At 40.5% G+C, this 14,003-nt stretch overlaps 1 protein-coding gene across 1 annotated transcript in view; it reads right to left on the bottom strand.

Moving 5' to 3' along the window:
* Window positions 1-325: 325 nt before the first annotated feature.
* LOC126355291 (epidermal growth factor receptor substrate 15 homolog) overlaps window positions 326-14,003 on the bottom strand; it is a 143,384-nt gene continuing 129,706 nt past the window's right edge. Inside the window, exon 7 of the mRNA XM_050005581.1 lies at window positions 326-547. Within this exon, the coding sequence (XP_049861538.1) occupies window positions 326-547 (222 nt within the window). The remainder of the gene's footprint in view (window positions 548-14,003) is intronic.

The raw sequence follows: 14,003 nt of genomic DNA, 5'->3' as shown, positions 1-14,003 counted from the left end.
ATGAGTAAGCATTTTAGGAAGAGAAACATGATGCACATTATATATCTCAGATATGTTATTTATATAACTAACTCTGTACAAAATACATTATTCAAAATTATCAAATTGGACACTTTTAGTAAGCCATAGAAAGTTCACACAAAATTAAAAATTGGAATGTTTCTCAACTATCATCATAATACTAAAATACTCCAACAGTCCATTTGGTGAAGCTCTCCCTGTTGTCATTATGATTTTGTCATTCCTAAACTGACAGATTTCATTTCAACTGCCGGCAGTATTTGCTTCTATATCTGTTACAGAGATGAAATATCAATCCAAAACATTACAGGCAGTTAAGTGAATTATTTGTAAATAAGCGTCTCTTTCTGATAGCTGGAAAAGTCACTCCAGAGCGACGTATAGCTGGCTTAGAGAGTTGTGCTGGCCCATCTTCAGTGGTTTCTCTCAGCTCTACAGAGTTCCATCTGGATTGTTGGAGTGGATCATCAACTTGCACTGTGGGTGTGGCAGTTGAATTGATCTTCTGTTCTAGTTCCAGCAGTTTCTGGCAATAAAAAAACACATTGTAAACTCATACAGAGAACAATTCTGATCAAAATTCAACATGATAATGTAATATTTTATGTAGAGAAATGACTGGTCTTCACATGGCAAAAAGTAGAGTGTTCTCTTATGAATATGAATGATAAATTTCAAACTGGTGTCATATGAATTGGCTTGAGACCCTACATTTATTCAAAGAAAGGAATCTTTCATATCAAATTTGAAAAACATCACATTATAGTTAATAAAGAAAAGTGGACCCTGCCAATTGCAACACATGGATGTATGCGTCTTATTCTTAATACTGTATAATGCATAAGCAAATAGTTGTCAGTTCATAATTTTTTACATTTTATACTGAAAACATACACAGTCATATTTTATGAAGTAAGATGCAAAGAAACAAAGGGTGCCAAAACTTCTATTGCCTGGGGGAAATCATATAATTGGGATCAGATTGGAGTCTTGGTACCATATGTAGAAAATTTCATGGATAGTTTCAGTGGAAATATTAACAAACATTATATCACTATATCTTTTCACCTAGAGCTCTCAAACTCTGGTTCAAAAAATTCATGGTAGATTCACTATCTTACACAAAATTTTATTAGCCTTACCTTAAAACATTCAACCATTTACATACAATTACTTAACAAAAACTTGTTTTGTAAGGCCTGAATTGTTTTTGAAGCATCTGGGTTGTTAATGCATGAGGCTATTCATAAATTAACGTCGACTGACTATTGAAATTAAAACAAGTGCTTGCAGCTTCATGGTGTTTGAGTAGTTGGAAAAAGAGACTTTGAAGGTCACATTGTGTCTGTCAGATCTCTGTTGTGTTTGTCAGTCTGTAAGCAGCAAGCAATTGAAATGGACAGTGTTATTGCATCTCCAGTCAGTTCTGAGGTCATCCACTTCCCGCAATCAACTGAGATTCATCATCAATTCTGTCCTGTATATATGTTTGGGTTTATGAGTGATGATGATGTGAGGAAGTGATGTGAGGAAGTGATGCAGAAAATTCAAGGCTGATCGCACATGTGTTCATGATGAAAGTAGTCAAGGAAGTCATTCACATGTGACTGATGAATGTGTGCAACATGTTGATGAAATTGTGAATGTGAGACTTGGGTATGCAACCACTGAATTTTCTCAAAATGTGTCTCATATTTCAAGGATAACCCTCTGTAACACTATCACAGGGAGGTCAAGTTACTATAAGTTTTGTGCAAAGGAGATACCAAAAGGTCTAATTGTTGTTCACAAAACTGAAAGAATGCGTTTGGCACTGACATTACTTCAATACTACAATGGAGAGGGGGAGAAATTTCTGAACAGAATAATGACTGAGGATGAGACATGGGTGCAGTATGTGAACTCTGAAATTAAGGAACAAGCCAAACAATAGATACACACTCATTCTCCCAATAATCCCATAAACTTCAAGCAGAGGCTGTCAGATTGCAAAATGATGGATACATTTTTTTGGATCACAAACGAGTTTTGACAATGGATTTCATGAGAGTAACAAGTGAGAATACTGTGACATCATTTTGGGACTCATGCAGAACTGTGAAGGCCAATCCAGAACAAGTATCACTGGATGATTACTGAAAGAATCTTTCTGCTTTACAAAAATTCATTGACCCCATATTGCAAACTGAATGAAGGAAAATCTCAGGCTTTTTTTAGCTGGGACATTTTTCCACACCTTCCCTATAGTGAGCACTTGCCATTGAATGACTTTCACCTCTTCTCCAAGATGAAGACTTGGCTGGCTATTTGACATTTCACAACCAATGATGAGCTCAAGGACGCTGTCAAAAACTGGGTGATGCACAGGTGGCACCATTCCCTGATGAAAGGATGAAGAAGCTGGTGTCACAGTACAATAAATGTTTGAATTTGGGTGGTGATTATGTGGAGAAGTAATGTCAACATATAAGTACAGGTTCTACATTTTAAAAAATACTATATTTTACTTTATATTAAAAATAAAGATTCCAAGACTTACCAAGCGGGAAAGCGCCGGCAGACAGGCACATGAACAAAACACACAAACACACACACAGAATTACAAGCTTTCGCAACTGGCAGTTGCTTCGTCAGGAAGGAAGGAAGGAGAGGGAAAAATGAAAGGGTGTGGGTTTTAAGGGAGAGGGTAAGGAGTCATTCCAATCCCGGGAGCGGAAAGACTTCCCTTAGGGGAAAAAAAGGACAGGTGTACACTCGCACACACACACACACACATATCCATCCGCACATACACAGACACAAGCAGACATATTTAAAGGCAAAGAGTTAAGGGCAGAGATGTCAGTCGAGGCGGAAGTACAGAGGCAAAGAAGTTGTTGAAAGACAGGTGAGGTATGAGCGGCGGCAACTTGAAATTAGCGGAGGTTGAGGCCTGGCGGATATCGAGAAGAGAGGATATACTGAAGGGCGAGTTCCCATCTCCGGAGTTCGGATAGGTTGGTGTTGGTGGGAAGTATCCAGATAACTCGGACGGTGCAACACTGTGCCAAGATGTGCTGGCCGTGCATCAAGGCATGTTTAGCCACAGGGTGATCCTCATTACCAACAAACACTGTCTGCCTGTGTCCATTCATGCGAATGGACAGTTTGTTGCTGGTCATTCCCACATAGAAAGCATCACAGTGCAGGCAGGTCAGTTGGTAAATCACGTGGGTGCTTTCACATGTGGCTCTCCCTTTGATTGTGTACACCTTCCGGGTTACAGGACTGGAGTAGGTGGTGGTGGGAGGGTGCATAGGACAGGTTTTACACCGGGGGCGGTTGCAAGGGTAGGAGCCAGAGGGTAGGGGAGGTGGTTTGGGGATTTCATAGGGATGAACCAAGAGGTTACGAAGGTTAGGTGGACGGCGGAAAGACACTCTTGGTGGAGTGGGGAGGATTTCATGAAGGATGGATCTCATTTCGGGGCAGGATTTTAGGAAGTCGTATCCCTGCTGGAGAGCCACATTCAAGGTCTGATCCAGTCCTGGGAAGTATTCTGTTACAAGTGGGGCACTTTTGGGGTTCTTCTGTGAGAGGTTCTGGGTTTGAGGGGATGAGGAAGTGGCTCTGGTTATCTGCTTCTGTACCAGGTTGGGAGGGTAGTTGCGGGATGCGAAAGCTGTTTTCAGGTTGTTGGTGTAATGGTCGAGGGATTCAGGACTGGAGCAGATTCGTTTGCCACGAAGGCCTAGGCTGTAGGGAAGGGACCGTTTGATATGGAATGGGTGGCAGCTGTCATAATGGAGGTACTGTTGCTTGTTGGTGGGTTTGATGTGGACGGATGTGTGCAGCTGGCCATTGGACAGATGGAGGTCAACATCTAGGAAAGTGGCATGGGATTTGGAGTAGGACCAGGTGAATCTGATGGAACCAAAGGAGTTGAGGTTGGAGAGGAAATTCTGGAGTTGTTCTTCACTGTGAGTCCAGATCATGAAGATGTCATCAATAAATCTGTACCAAACTTTGGGTTGGCAGGCTTGGGTAACCAAGAAGGCTTCCTCTAAGCGACCCATAAATAGGTTGGCATACGAGGGGGCCATCCTGGTACCCATGGCTGTTCCCTTTGATTGTTGGTATGTCTGGCCTTCAAAAGTGAAGAAGTTGTGGGTCAGGATGAAGCTGGCTAAGGTGACGAGGAAAGAGGTTTTAGGTAGGGTGGCAGGTGATCGGCGTGAAAGGAAGTGCTCCATTGTTTTAACAATGAATTGGAGGTTAATTTTTCGAATATACCTCATATTTTTCTCAATATTCCTTACAAAGGCATTTTGTTCACCATTAATATTGACTTCCCAGATATTGGCAATCAATCCTAGTGTCAACATTTACTGTCTTCTGAATCATATAAATTGAGTAAATTGCATTTTGTGTAACTGCATTTTGCATAATCCATAGCTATTCCTACAGGTGAGTTATTTAATTTCAGAAAGTCATACAGTATCAGGAAAATATTTATTTATCACCCCAAGTAATCATTGTTGCCATCAAGTCAAAGTGTCCACAAATCTTTGTTGTCTGGTCTTTATTACTATATTGTAGATTGACTAAATACCTGTTAAAAGTAAATTTTGGAAACACAGAAATTACTTTCTACTTATTTGGCACCATTAGGAAAATCCCAAAATTTTAAACTGTTCTGTTGCTTTGATAGGAGATGCACTAACCAACAGAGCAAACAGTTACAATTTTTTGATCACTTTTAATGTTTATTTTCACTCAGTTTATTTTGCATTCTAAGTTGATATTTCACCACTTCCCTTGTAATTCAATCTATAATTGCAGTGTGCATTATCTCTCTTTGAAACATCAAGGTTTAGTTGCTCAAGAGACAATGTGTGTGCATGAAACTTCCTGGCTGATTAAAACTGTGTGCCAGACCCAGACTTGAATTCAGGACCTTTGCCTTTTGAGGGGAAGAGCTCCACCATCTGAGCTACCCAACCACAACTCACAACCCATCCTGACAGATTTACTTCCACCAGTATCTCATCTCCTAACCTCCAAACTTCACAGAAGCTCTCCTGCAAAACTTACAAGATAAGCACTCCCTGCAAGAAAGAATATTGGGGAAACATGGCTTAGCCACAATCTGCCACCAGATAAGAGATGAAGTACCGGGGAAGTAAGGCTGTGAAGATGGGTGGTGAGTCATGCTTGGTAGCTCAGTCAGTAGAGAGAACTTTCTCGCAAAAGACAAAGGTCCCTAGTTCAAGTCTTGGTCCAACACACAGTTTTAATCTGCCAGGGAGTTTCATATCAGTGCACACTCTGCCACGGAGTGAAAATTTCAGCCTGGAATGTGTGTAAACGTTAATTTTGAAATGTGAGAGCCATTCCTTGTCTTTAAGAAATTAGCAAGGCATGCGGTCTTCACTAATGAGGTGCCAAAATGAGCTGAGCTTGGGTTATACATATTGATGGTGGCAACAAAACCTTGACATGCATCCAACTACACTTTGCACCTTCAGTACCTGCTGGCAGAGTCTATTCCACATCTTTCATATCACTTTTCAGTTAACATATGAGTGTATAATTAGACATCTATATCTAATGTTTCCTGAAATCTGTTACCTGTCCAACCAGCCAAGTTAGACAAATAGACAATTCATCAGTGTCAAAGCCCTTAGATGGTGTGCAAGGAACATAGTTGCTTCAGTTAGTAACCTGAGTGCATCATCACTATCACATCCATGAACAGCAGACTGAAGCATTTTGACCATAGGCAAGACAGTATGCCACTGCTTATGAAAAGTGGCCAGTTTTCCTTAGCCCATGCACAGCACACAGTCCCCAGCCATCTATCACTAAATACAAAATTAATCAAACACATGAATATTCAAAATAATTAAAGGTGCTAATATGACTTAGAAATATATGACGTCACCCACAGAAAATCTCTCTCTCTCTCTCTCTCTCTCTCTCTCTCTCTCTCTCTCTCTCCCCTCCTCACACCCTCTCTTTCTCTGCAGAACTGTAGTTATATAAATAGACAATCTTGTCTATTTGCATCATCATTCAAGTAGAACAAAGAGTTATGAATACCATAACCCATTTGGCAAGGCTGCTAATTGGTAAACTGGAAAATCAAGGACTGCCTTGGTTCAGTCCTAAGCTTTTAAGAGTTGGTTCTGCTGGCCAATTTGAGCATTATACATTATTATCATGACATAATTTGAGCAAGGTTGTAGGAGATTTCCAACATTCATTTTATCAAATGCTCAGTTTGGGATGCATTTCACCCAAACAACACAAAACATACACAGTTAGAAACATATTTGTTCAACTGTTGGATTTTAATGATGCCTGTCAATATTTTAAAAATAGAAGACATGAAAATAATACAATACAATACATCTATTAAACTGATCATCTGTGAAATTCTGTAAGGAAATAAAGTATTATAAATGTCAGGAAAGCTGAAAAGCAAATTTATTATAGTTTACTTTCTGCTTTTTCATTTTGAGAAGTATTATTCAATGTCATTCTTTTGCTGGTTATTTCTACTGACATCCAACAGAATTTTCTCAACTTTCCTATTTTTTCTTTTTTATTTTGAATTTTTCTTTGTCAAACTTAGATTATTACTACATGAATAAAAACAACTTTTGTGAATATTTTTATGTTTAATTTCCTAACCTGTTAATCATTTAGCTGAGTACATGCTGAATTTTCTAATATGAAGATATTATTTCAGATAATTAACTGAAAAAGGTGGTATCCATGCATGATATTAAATTATGCACTTTGTATATACCAATGAAATATGATTACTTTTTAGGAATCAAAGCAACCTACCCTAAAAAAATATTGATTGCATAAGTATCAACCATATGAAGCACAATAAGTTTTGCATACCTACTTTCAAATTTAGTTCTTGGAGTATAAGAAATCCAACTCAATAAAGTAGTTACATCAAAAAAGGCAGTTTTAGAATCTTGTCCCCTGATGTCTAAATTACGGTGGACATCTATGGTGCAAACCCACTACACACTGCAATTATACCCTGTAAGTGCCGTACGTGGGATCAAAGAATGCCCCCCACCCCATGTGTATGCAAGTCCTGAAAGAACCAATTGTTCTCGATGGAGGGCATGATGAACAAATTGCTGCCCCATCCCAGGCACTGTAGAAGAATGAAAACATGCAAAGTTAAGTTGCTTGAAAGAGTAGCGGTACTACTGGTTCTAAATCTGTCCTGATCTAGCATACGTTGCTGAAGTTAACTTCAATACATGGCCAGAACTGCATGTTACATTCTGTGGTGCCCCGTAATAGCATATTTGCATTTGTTTGCTATGCTCCTCAACAATGCAGACTGCCAGATTGCAGTCACCATAGAGGCACCTAATACATCTGCAACTATCACAGTAGCCCTAGGTGAAGCATATCTCATCCAAAAATAATACATTTTACCACCAATGTGATCACTGCAGCAAGAGGCATTTGTGTTTTCTGAACACTGGAAGATGGTGTTCAGGTACACATGCCATCTGTCTAGCCTGCAGATAGCATCAAATTGTTGACTCAGACATTGCCCTGCTCCAGTTTCAATCCAACCTTGTGGAGAAAGCTGTCACAATCAATTACTGTTTACAAAAAACAGCTTGCTACCCTAGTGAATTTGAATTATTTGGGTCAATTCAAGAAGTGCTCAAGAGAGCAGTATTCATGAGCAAGATATGCTAGCTGGCTTATTTTGAGTTGCAGAAACAACTTACCTTGTTTGGTGGAATGTACGAGGAGGGTGGAAACTTTGAGCTGAGGTTACAGCCCTCTATACAGGGTGTTAACAAAAGGTACGGTCAAACTTTCAGGAAACATTCCTCACACACAAAGAAAGAAAATATGTTATTTGGACATGTGTCCGGAAACACTTACTTTCCATGTTAGAGCTCATTTTATTACTTCTCTTCAAATCACATTAATCATGGAATGGAAACACACTGCAACAGAACCTACCTGCATGACTTCAAACACTTTGTTACAGGAAATGTTCAAAATGTCCTCCGTTAGCGAGGATACATGCATCCACCCTCCATCGCATGGAATCCCTGATGCGCTGATGCAGCCCTGGAGAATGGCGTATTGTATCACAGCCATCCACAATACGAGCACGAAGAGTCTCTACATTTGGTACCGGGATTGCGTTGATAAGAGCTTTCAAATGAAAGACAAGAGCGTTGAGGTCAGGAGAGCATGGAGGCCATGGAATTGGTCCGCCTTTACCAATCCATCGGTCACCGAATCTGTTGTTGAGAAGCGTACGAACACTTCGACTGAAATGTGCAGGACCTCCATCTTGCATGAACCACATGTTGTGTAGTACTTGTAAAGGCACACGTTCTAGCAGCACAGGTAGAGTATCCTGTATGAAATCATGATAATGTGTTCCATTGAGCGTAGGTAGAAGAACATGGGGCCCAATCAAGACATCATCACAATGCCTGCCCATACGTTCACAGAAAATCTGTGTTGATGACGTGATTTCAAGGTTGCATGCAGATTCTTGTCGGCACACACGTGTTGACTGTGAAAATTTACAATTTGATCACGTTGGAATGAAGCCTCATCCATAAATAGAACATTTGCACTGAAATGAGGATTGACACATTGTTGGATGAACCATTCGCAGAAGTGTACCCGTGGATGCCAATCAGCTGCTGATAGTGCATGCACACGCTGTACATGGTACGGAAACAACTGGTTCTCCCGTAGCACTCTCCATACAGTGATGTGGTCAACATTACCTTGTACAGCAGCAACTTCTCTGACGCTGACATTAGGGTTATCGACAACTGCACGAAGAATTGCCTCTTCCATTGCAGGTGTCCTCGTTGTTCTAGGTCTTCCCCAGTCCCGAGTCATAGGCTGGAATGTTCCGTGTTCCCTACGATGCCAATCAATTGCTTCGAACGTCTTCCTGTCAGGACACCTTCACCTCTGGAAATCTGTCTCGATACAAACGTACCGCGCCACGGCTATTGCCCCGTGCTAATGCATACATCAAATGGACATCTGCCAACTCTGCACTTGTAAACATTGCACTGACTGCAAAACTATGTTCATGATTAACACTAAGCTGATGATGCTACATACTGATGTGCTTGATGCTAGTACTGTAGAGCAATGAGTCGCATGTCAGCACAAGCACCGAGGTCAATATTGCCTTCCTTCAATTGGGCCAACTGGCAGTGAATCGAGGAAGTACAGTACATACTGACGAAACTAAAATGAGCTCTAACATGGAAATTAAGCATTTCCAGACACTTGCCCACATAACATCTTTTCTTTATTTGTGTGTGAGAAATGTTTCCTGGAAGCTTGCACGTACCTTTTTGTAACACCCTGTATAAGTGACTGCAGTTTCACAACAAGCTCTACAGAACTATCAAGCACAAGAATTCGATGAAACCTATCAGATTGTCAACCAACCAGAGAGCATTGGGCATATCAGCGTCACAACGTGGTATAACACAGATGTTACCACAGCTGACCCAACCCTAGATCAGTGCCAAAACCAACTGAACAAGCCAGTTGCTGAGTAACATAGCGCAAAATCAAAAAAACTGGGATATGGTAAAGGAGTCAAGGGACATGAAGGGGAGGCAGTGGTTGGGAGGGGAGTGAGACAAGGTTGTAGTCTCTCCCTGATGTCATTCAATCTGTATATTGAGCAAGCAGTGGGGGAGACGAGGGAGGGGTTTGGAGTGGGTGTTGAAATCCATGGAGAAGAAATGGAAACTCTAAGGTTCACCGATGACATCGTTATTCTGTCAGGGACGGCAGGGGACTTGGAGGAGCGGTTGAGCGGAGTGGATGGTGTCTTGAAGGGAGGATGTGGGATGAACGTCAGCAGGAGCGGGGCGAGGATGGTGGAATGTAGTCAAGTTGAGTCGGGTGATGCTGGGGGAGTTGGATTTGGGGGTGAGGCACTTGGGGTGGTGGAGGAGTTTTGCTGTTTGGGGAGCGGAATGGCTGATGATGGTCGAAGTAGAGAGGATGTAGGTGTGGACTGGCAATGGCAAGGAAGGCGTTTCTGAGGAGGGGAAATTTGTTGACATCGAGTATGGATTTGAGTGTCGGGAACACATTTCGGAAGGTATTTGTGTGGAGTGTGGCCATATATGGAAGTGAGGCATGGACGATGGATAGTTTGGACAAGAAGAGAACAGAAGCTTTTGAAATGTGGTGCTACAGAAGAATGCTGAAGATTAGATGGGTAGATAACATAACTAATGAGGAAGTATTGAATAGGATTGGGGAGAAGAGAAGTTTGTGGCACAACTTGACCAGAAGAAGGGATCGGTTGGTAGGACATGTTCTGAGGCATCAAGGGATCACCCATTTAGTATTGGAGGGCAGCGTGGAGGGTAAAAATCGTAGAGGGAGACCAAGATATGACTACACTAAGCAGATTCAGAAGGATGTAGGTTGCAGTGGGTACTGGGAGATGGAGAGGCTTGCACAGGATAGAGTAGCATGGAGAGCTGCATCAAACCAGTCTCAGGACTGAAGACCACAACAACAACAAATGTTAAAGCATTCACAAACTGCTCTAGCAATACCTTACTGAGTAACCAGGACATGATAGTGAATAGTGCACCTAGTCCTGTATTCTTGTAAAAGTTTTCCGGAAGTACTTGTACAGGTAAATCAACATGGTGAGATTTAAATATTGTTACGGAAAGAAAGAAGAAAATATAAAGAAATTTCTTGCAATGACTAATAGGGAATTACTTCAAAATCCGAAGTACCATTCATGAATGATATCATTAATAATTTTGTAAAAGCTGGAAGAAACAGGAATCAAACAGAACTGAATCAGACATGAATGTCAACCTGTTAGAGAACATGAGTATGGTGCAAGCTAGTCAAATGTGTATTTGCATAGCTCCAGCATGCTGGATTTTGTGGCACAGCAACTGATTTTAGATTGTGATGCAAAAAGAGACAGCCTGAGTTTCAGCTATCTGACTACATAAACATCCATTTTAGATGCAACACTGACTGTCTCTTTTTGCATCACAGATGAGTATTCTTGAACTTTAGACATACTTGCTCACATTATATTTTTGAGATTTACCAACTTGTGTTAATATTCATGAAATGCAGTGCTAGGTATCACAATATACTCATTGCTGTACCACAGAGCTTCAGCTGCCTCCACTTTGGACATATCAGGGGGGGAAAATCAAGAGCCAAGCCAGATACTACAACCGTTATAGCTCCCATTGAGTTCAGTCTCGTAACACACCAGATTTTAAAAATCACATCTCACACCTCTTGCTAGAAATGTAAACTGCAATGGCAAGGTTTTCGTCACCAGCAGATAATGCACACAGTATCACACAATCTCATGACAAGAAGGTCTAGCTTTAGTAAATTCTTATTTATTTGCTAATACAGTTACAACTGATCACTGTTACGTTCTCATTTATATGGCCAACACAGCTCATGTAGTCAACATTTCTCATCCTTCTGATCATGAAGTCCAAGCAATTGATGTCAACAATAGTCGCTGGTAGAGCACCCACCACAGCCTGCATTCAACCATGTGATAAGTGCTGATGGAGGTATGGTTTTGGGCCCACCCTGAATCAGTGCTATGAATTAACAGTAACAGAGGAGACCAACACAACAGGTATTTCCACAATAATGCTATAGATACTAAAGCTGTTCTCAATACTTATATCAACAGCCACAATTTTCAATGCCTCCAAATTTTCAAAACTCCTATTTGCCAGTGCCACAATAGAAGGCACAAGCTACAGTACCTAATCAGCCAAATCTGGAGCATATCAGTCACAGCACTCTGCTTCACAGTAGCATTCAAGATCTAACTCATGACATATATGAGACTGTTTTAGCTTTGACACAGCATTTTGGTCAAAGGTGTACTGGATCCAAACACCATACCACTCATTTGAGTCCTTCCAAACCTAGACACTACATGTGTACTGTTCTGCAAGTCTCCTCTCATTGGCCTAGGTAGGGTGGAATGAGAATGCAGTTGACAAGCTCTTGCTCAGCCTACTATAATATGCTTCAGTCTCCTCTACCTTATCTTGATAAAAGGTGGAAAGACTGATGCAACTGAGGAACTCAGTGGCCATTGCCTCCATTGTTCAACTTATAGGAATGTAGCTGTGAAATATCTTCAACATCAATATTTCAACAAGTATATACCTGTCATTTTCAAGACATAAATGAAATAAGATACCACACTGTGAATGGCAACTTAAATCATTGGTGGGTGGGACTACAGCAACCACAAACAAAATAAAATGTTTGCAAAAAACAGCACTCACTGTAATGAAATAGCGCTATACACAACCAAAGACATCCAAGACCAGATGTTATCAATAGTAAAACATTAACTAACAATGTGAGAACAATTAACACTAATAGTAATAGTGTCTCTACCTATAAGGCCACTAGCCAGTTTAATCTCAACTGCTTCCTTAATAACACTATCCCAATAACTGGAAGTACACACAAGAACCTCTGTGTTGAGTTCCATCACTTGCAGATACTAGGCAATGTTCTGCAACCACAGATTTCCTTGGCAGTTGAAAATGTGTGTGGTGCTTAAACTCCATACAGTGTCCTGATGATCTGACTGGTGTATGATCTGCCACAACTACACGGGATAGGGTACACACCAACCTTATGCAGATCAATACCACTGTCTACTACAGTGCCACAAAGAATCCTAAGTTTTGATGGTGGTCACAAGAAACACTTCAAGCCATGCTTCCTCAGAATATCATCAATCCTGTTAGAAATATTTCCTGCATAATGAAAGAAAGCTGCAAACTTAGGTGCAGTACACTCTCATCACTCACTCAAATTATATTTGGTCAAAGGCACAACATGTGGCTGATTTGTCACTCACTATACCATTCTGGTGAAAAGTAACTTCAAAGTGGTTTAACTCAACTGACAAACTTTCAGGATCGAGATGACATGGGTAGTATGAACCAAAATGCAAGGCACTCCTTTACACTGATCCAGATCACTAGTAGTCTTAATAGAGTGACAAGATGATGTACTACACAGTTCACTAAAGCACCTGTATTATTGTGTTTCAGTACATAGTACATCAAGAGCACCTGTATTACAAGAGAGGGAGACCACATCAAAATTTAGTAAAATATCAGTCAGTCAAACAGACTCCCTCTAATTGCCATATATAATATCCTGAATTCCTATTATGATGTACCCATTGACCAACTAGTGGGCTCAAAAGACTAGCAGGGTGTTATGCTACACAGTAAGTCAGAGCACCACTGTTGCTGACAATGTGTCTAAGAGTGATTCCTTCCTTATATATCTTTGTAACACCATACAATCTAAGATGGATTCCTTCCTTATGGGTCTTCAGAACATCAGAGGGACAGAACAACACAAGTTAATAATCTTGATAATATCATGTGACAGGGAACTTTTCTTCAAAAGGGTGTCAGTCTCCATCTCAATCTTTTTTGTCAGGTCATCTGCAATTGTTGGGACAAATAGTAAACACTGCATCTTACTAATATAATTCCTCTTGTCCAACACAATTGCAGCACTGCCCTTGTCCACAGCTAAGAGGGTAATATCAGCATCCACTCAAAGAGAATAAAGCAGACCTCTCTACTGTTGTAATATTACTCTTGGGTGAACGTACACTCATTAACATACAATATGCTTGTCTCTTAACTACCTCAGCAGCATCCACGATGTGGTTTAAAACAGCTTGTTCGACAGAACTTAAAAATAACAACTGGCAAATGTTTGCATGACAATGCAAAGTTCAAACTTTTCCTTGGCACAGATAAAGCTGCATCATTCAAAGATTTCTCAGCAAGGTTGATTACAGAACATCAAAATGTAATATTACAATCTAAACCACAGGAAAGTTAAAACTAAGCAGCAGAATGCTAGGCAGCAATGCAGCAAAA

This window comes from Schistocerca gregaria, chromosome 3, assembly GCF_023897955.1.
Source record: "Schistocerca gregaria isolate iqSchGreg1 chromosome 3, iqSchGreg1.2, whole genome shotgun sequence".
Classification (NCBI taxonomy): domain Eukaryota; kingdom Metazoa; phylum Arthropoda; class Insecta; order Orthoptera; family Acrididae; genus Schistocerca; species Schistocerca gregaria.
The sequence above is the reverse complement of the archived record's forward strand: the minus strand, read 5'-3'. Positions and strand labels throughout refer to the sequence as shown.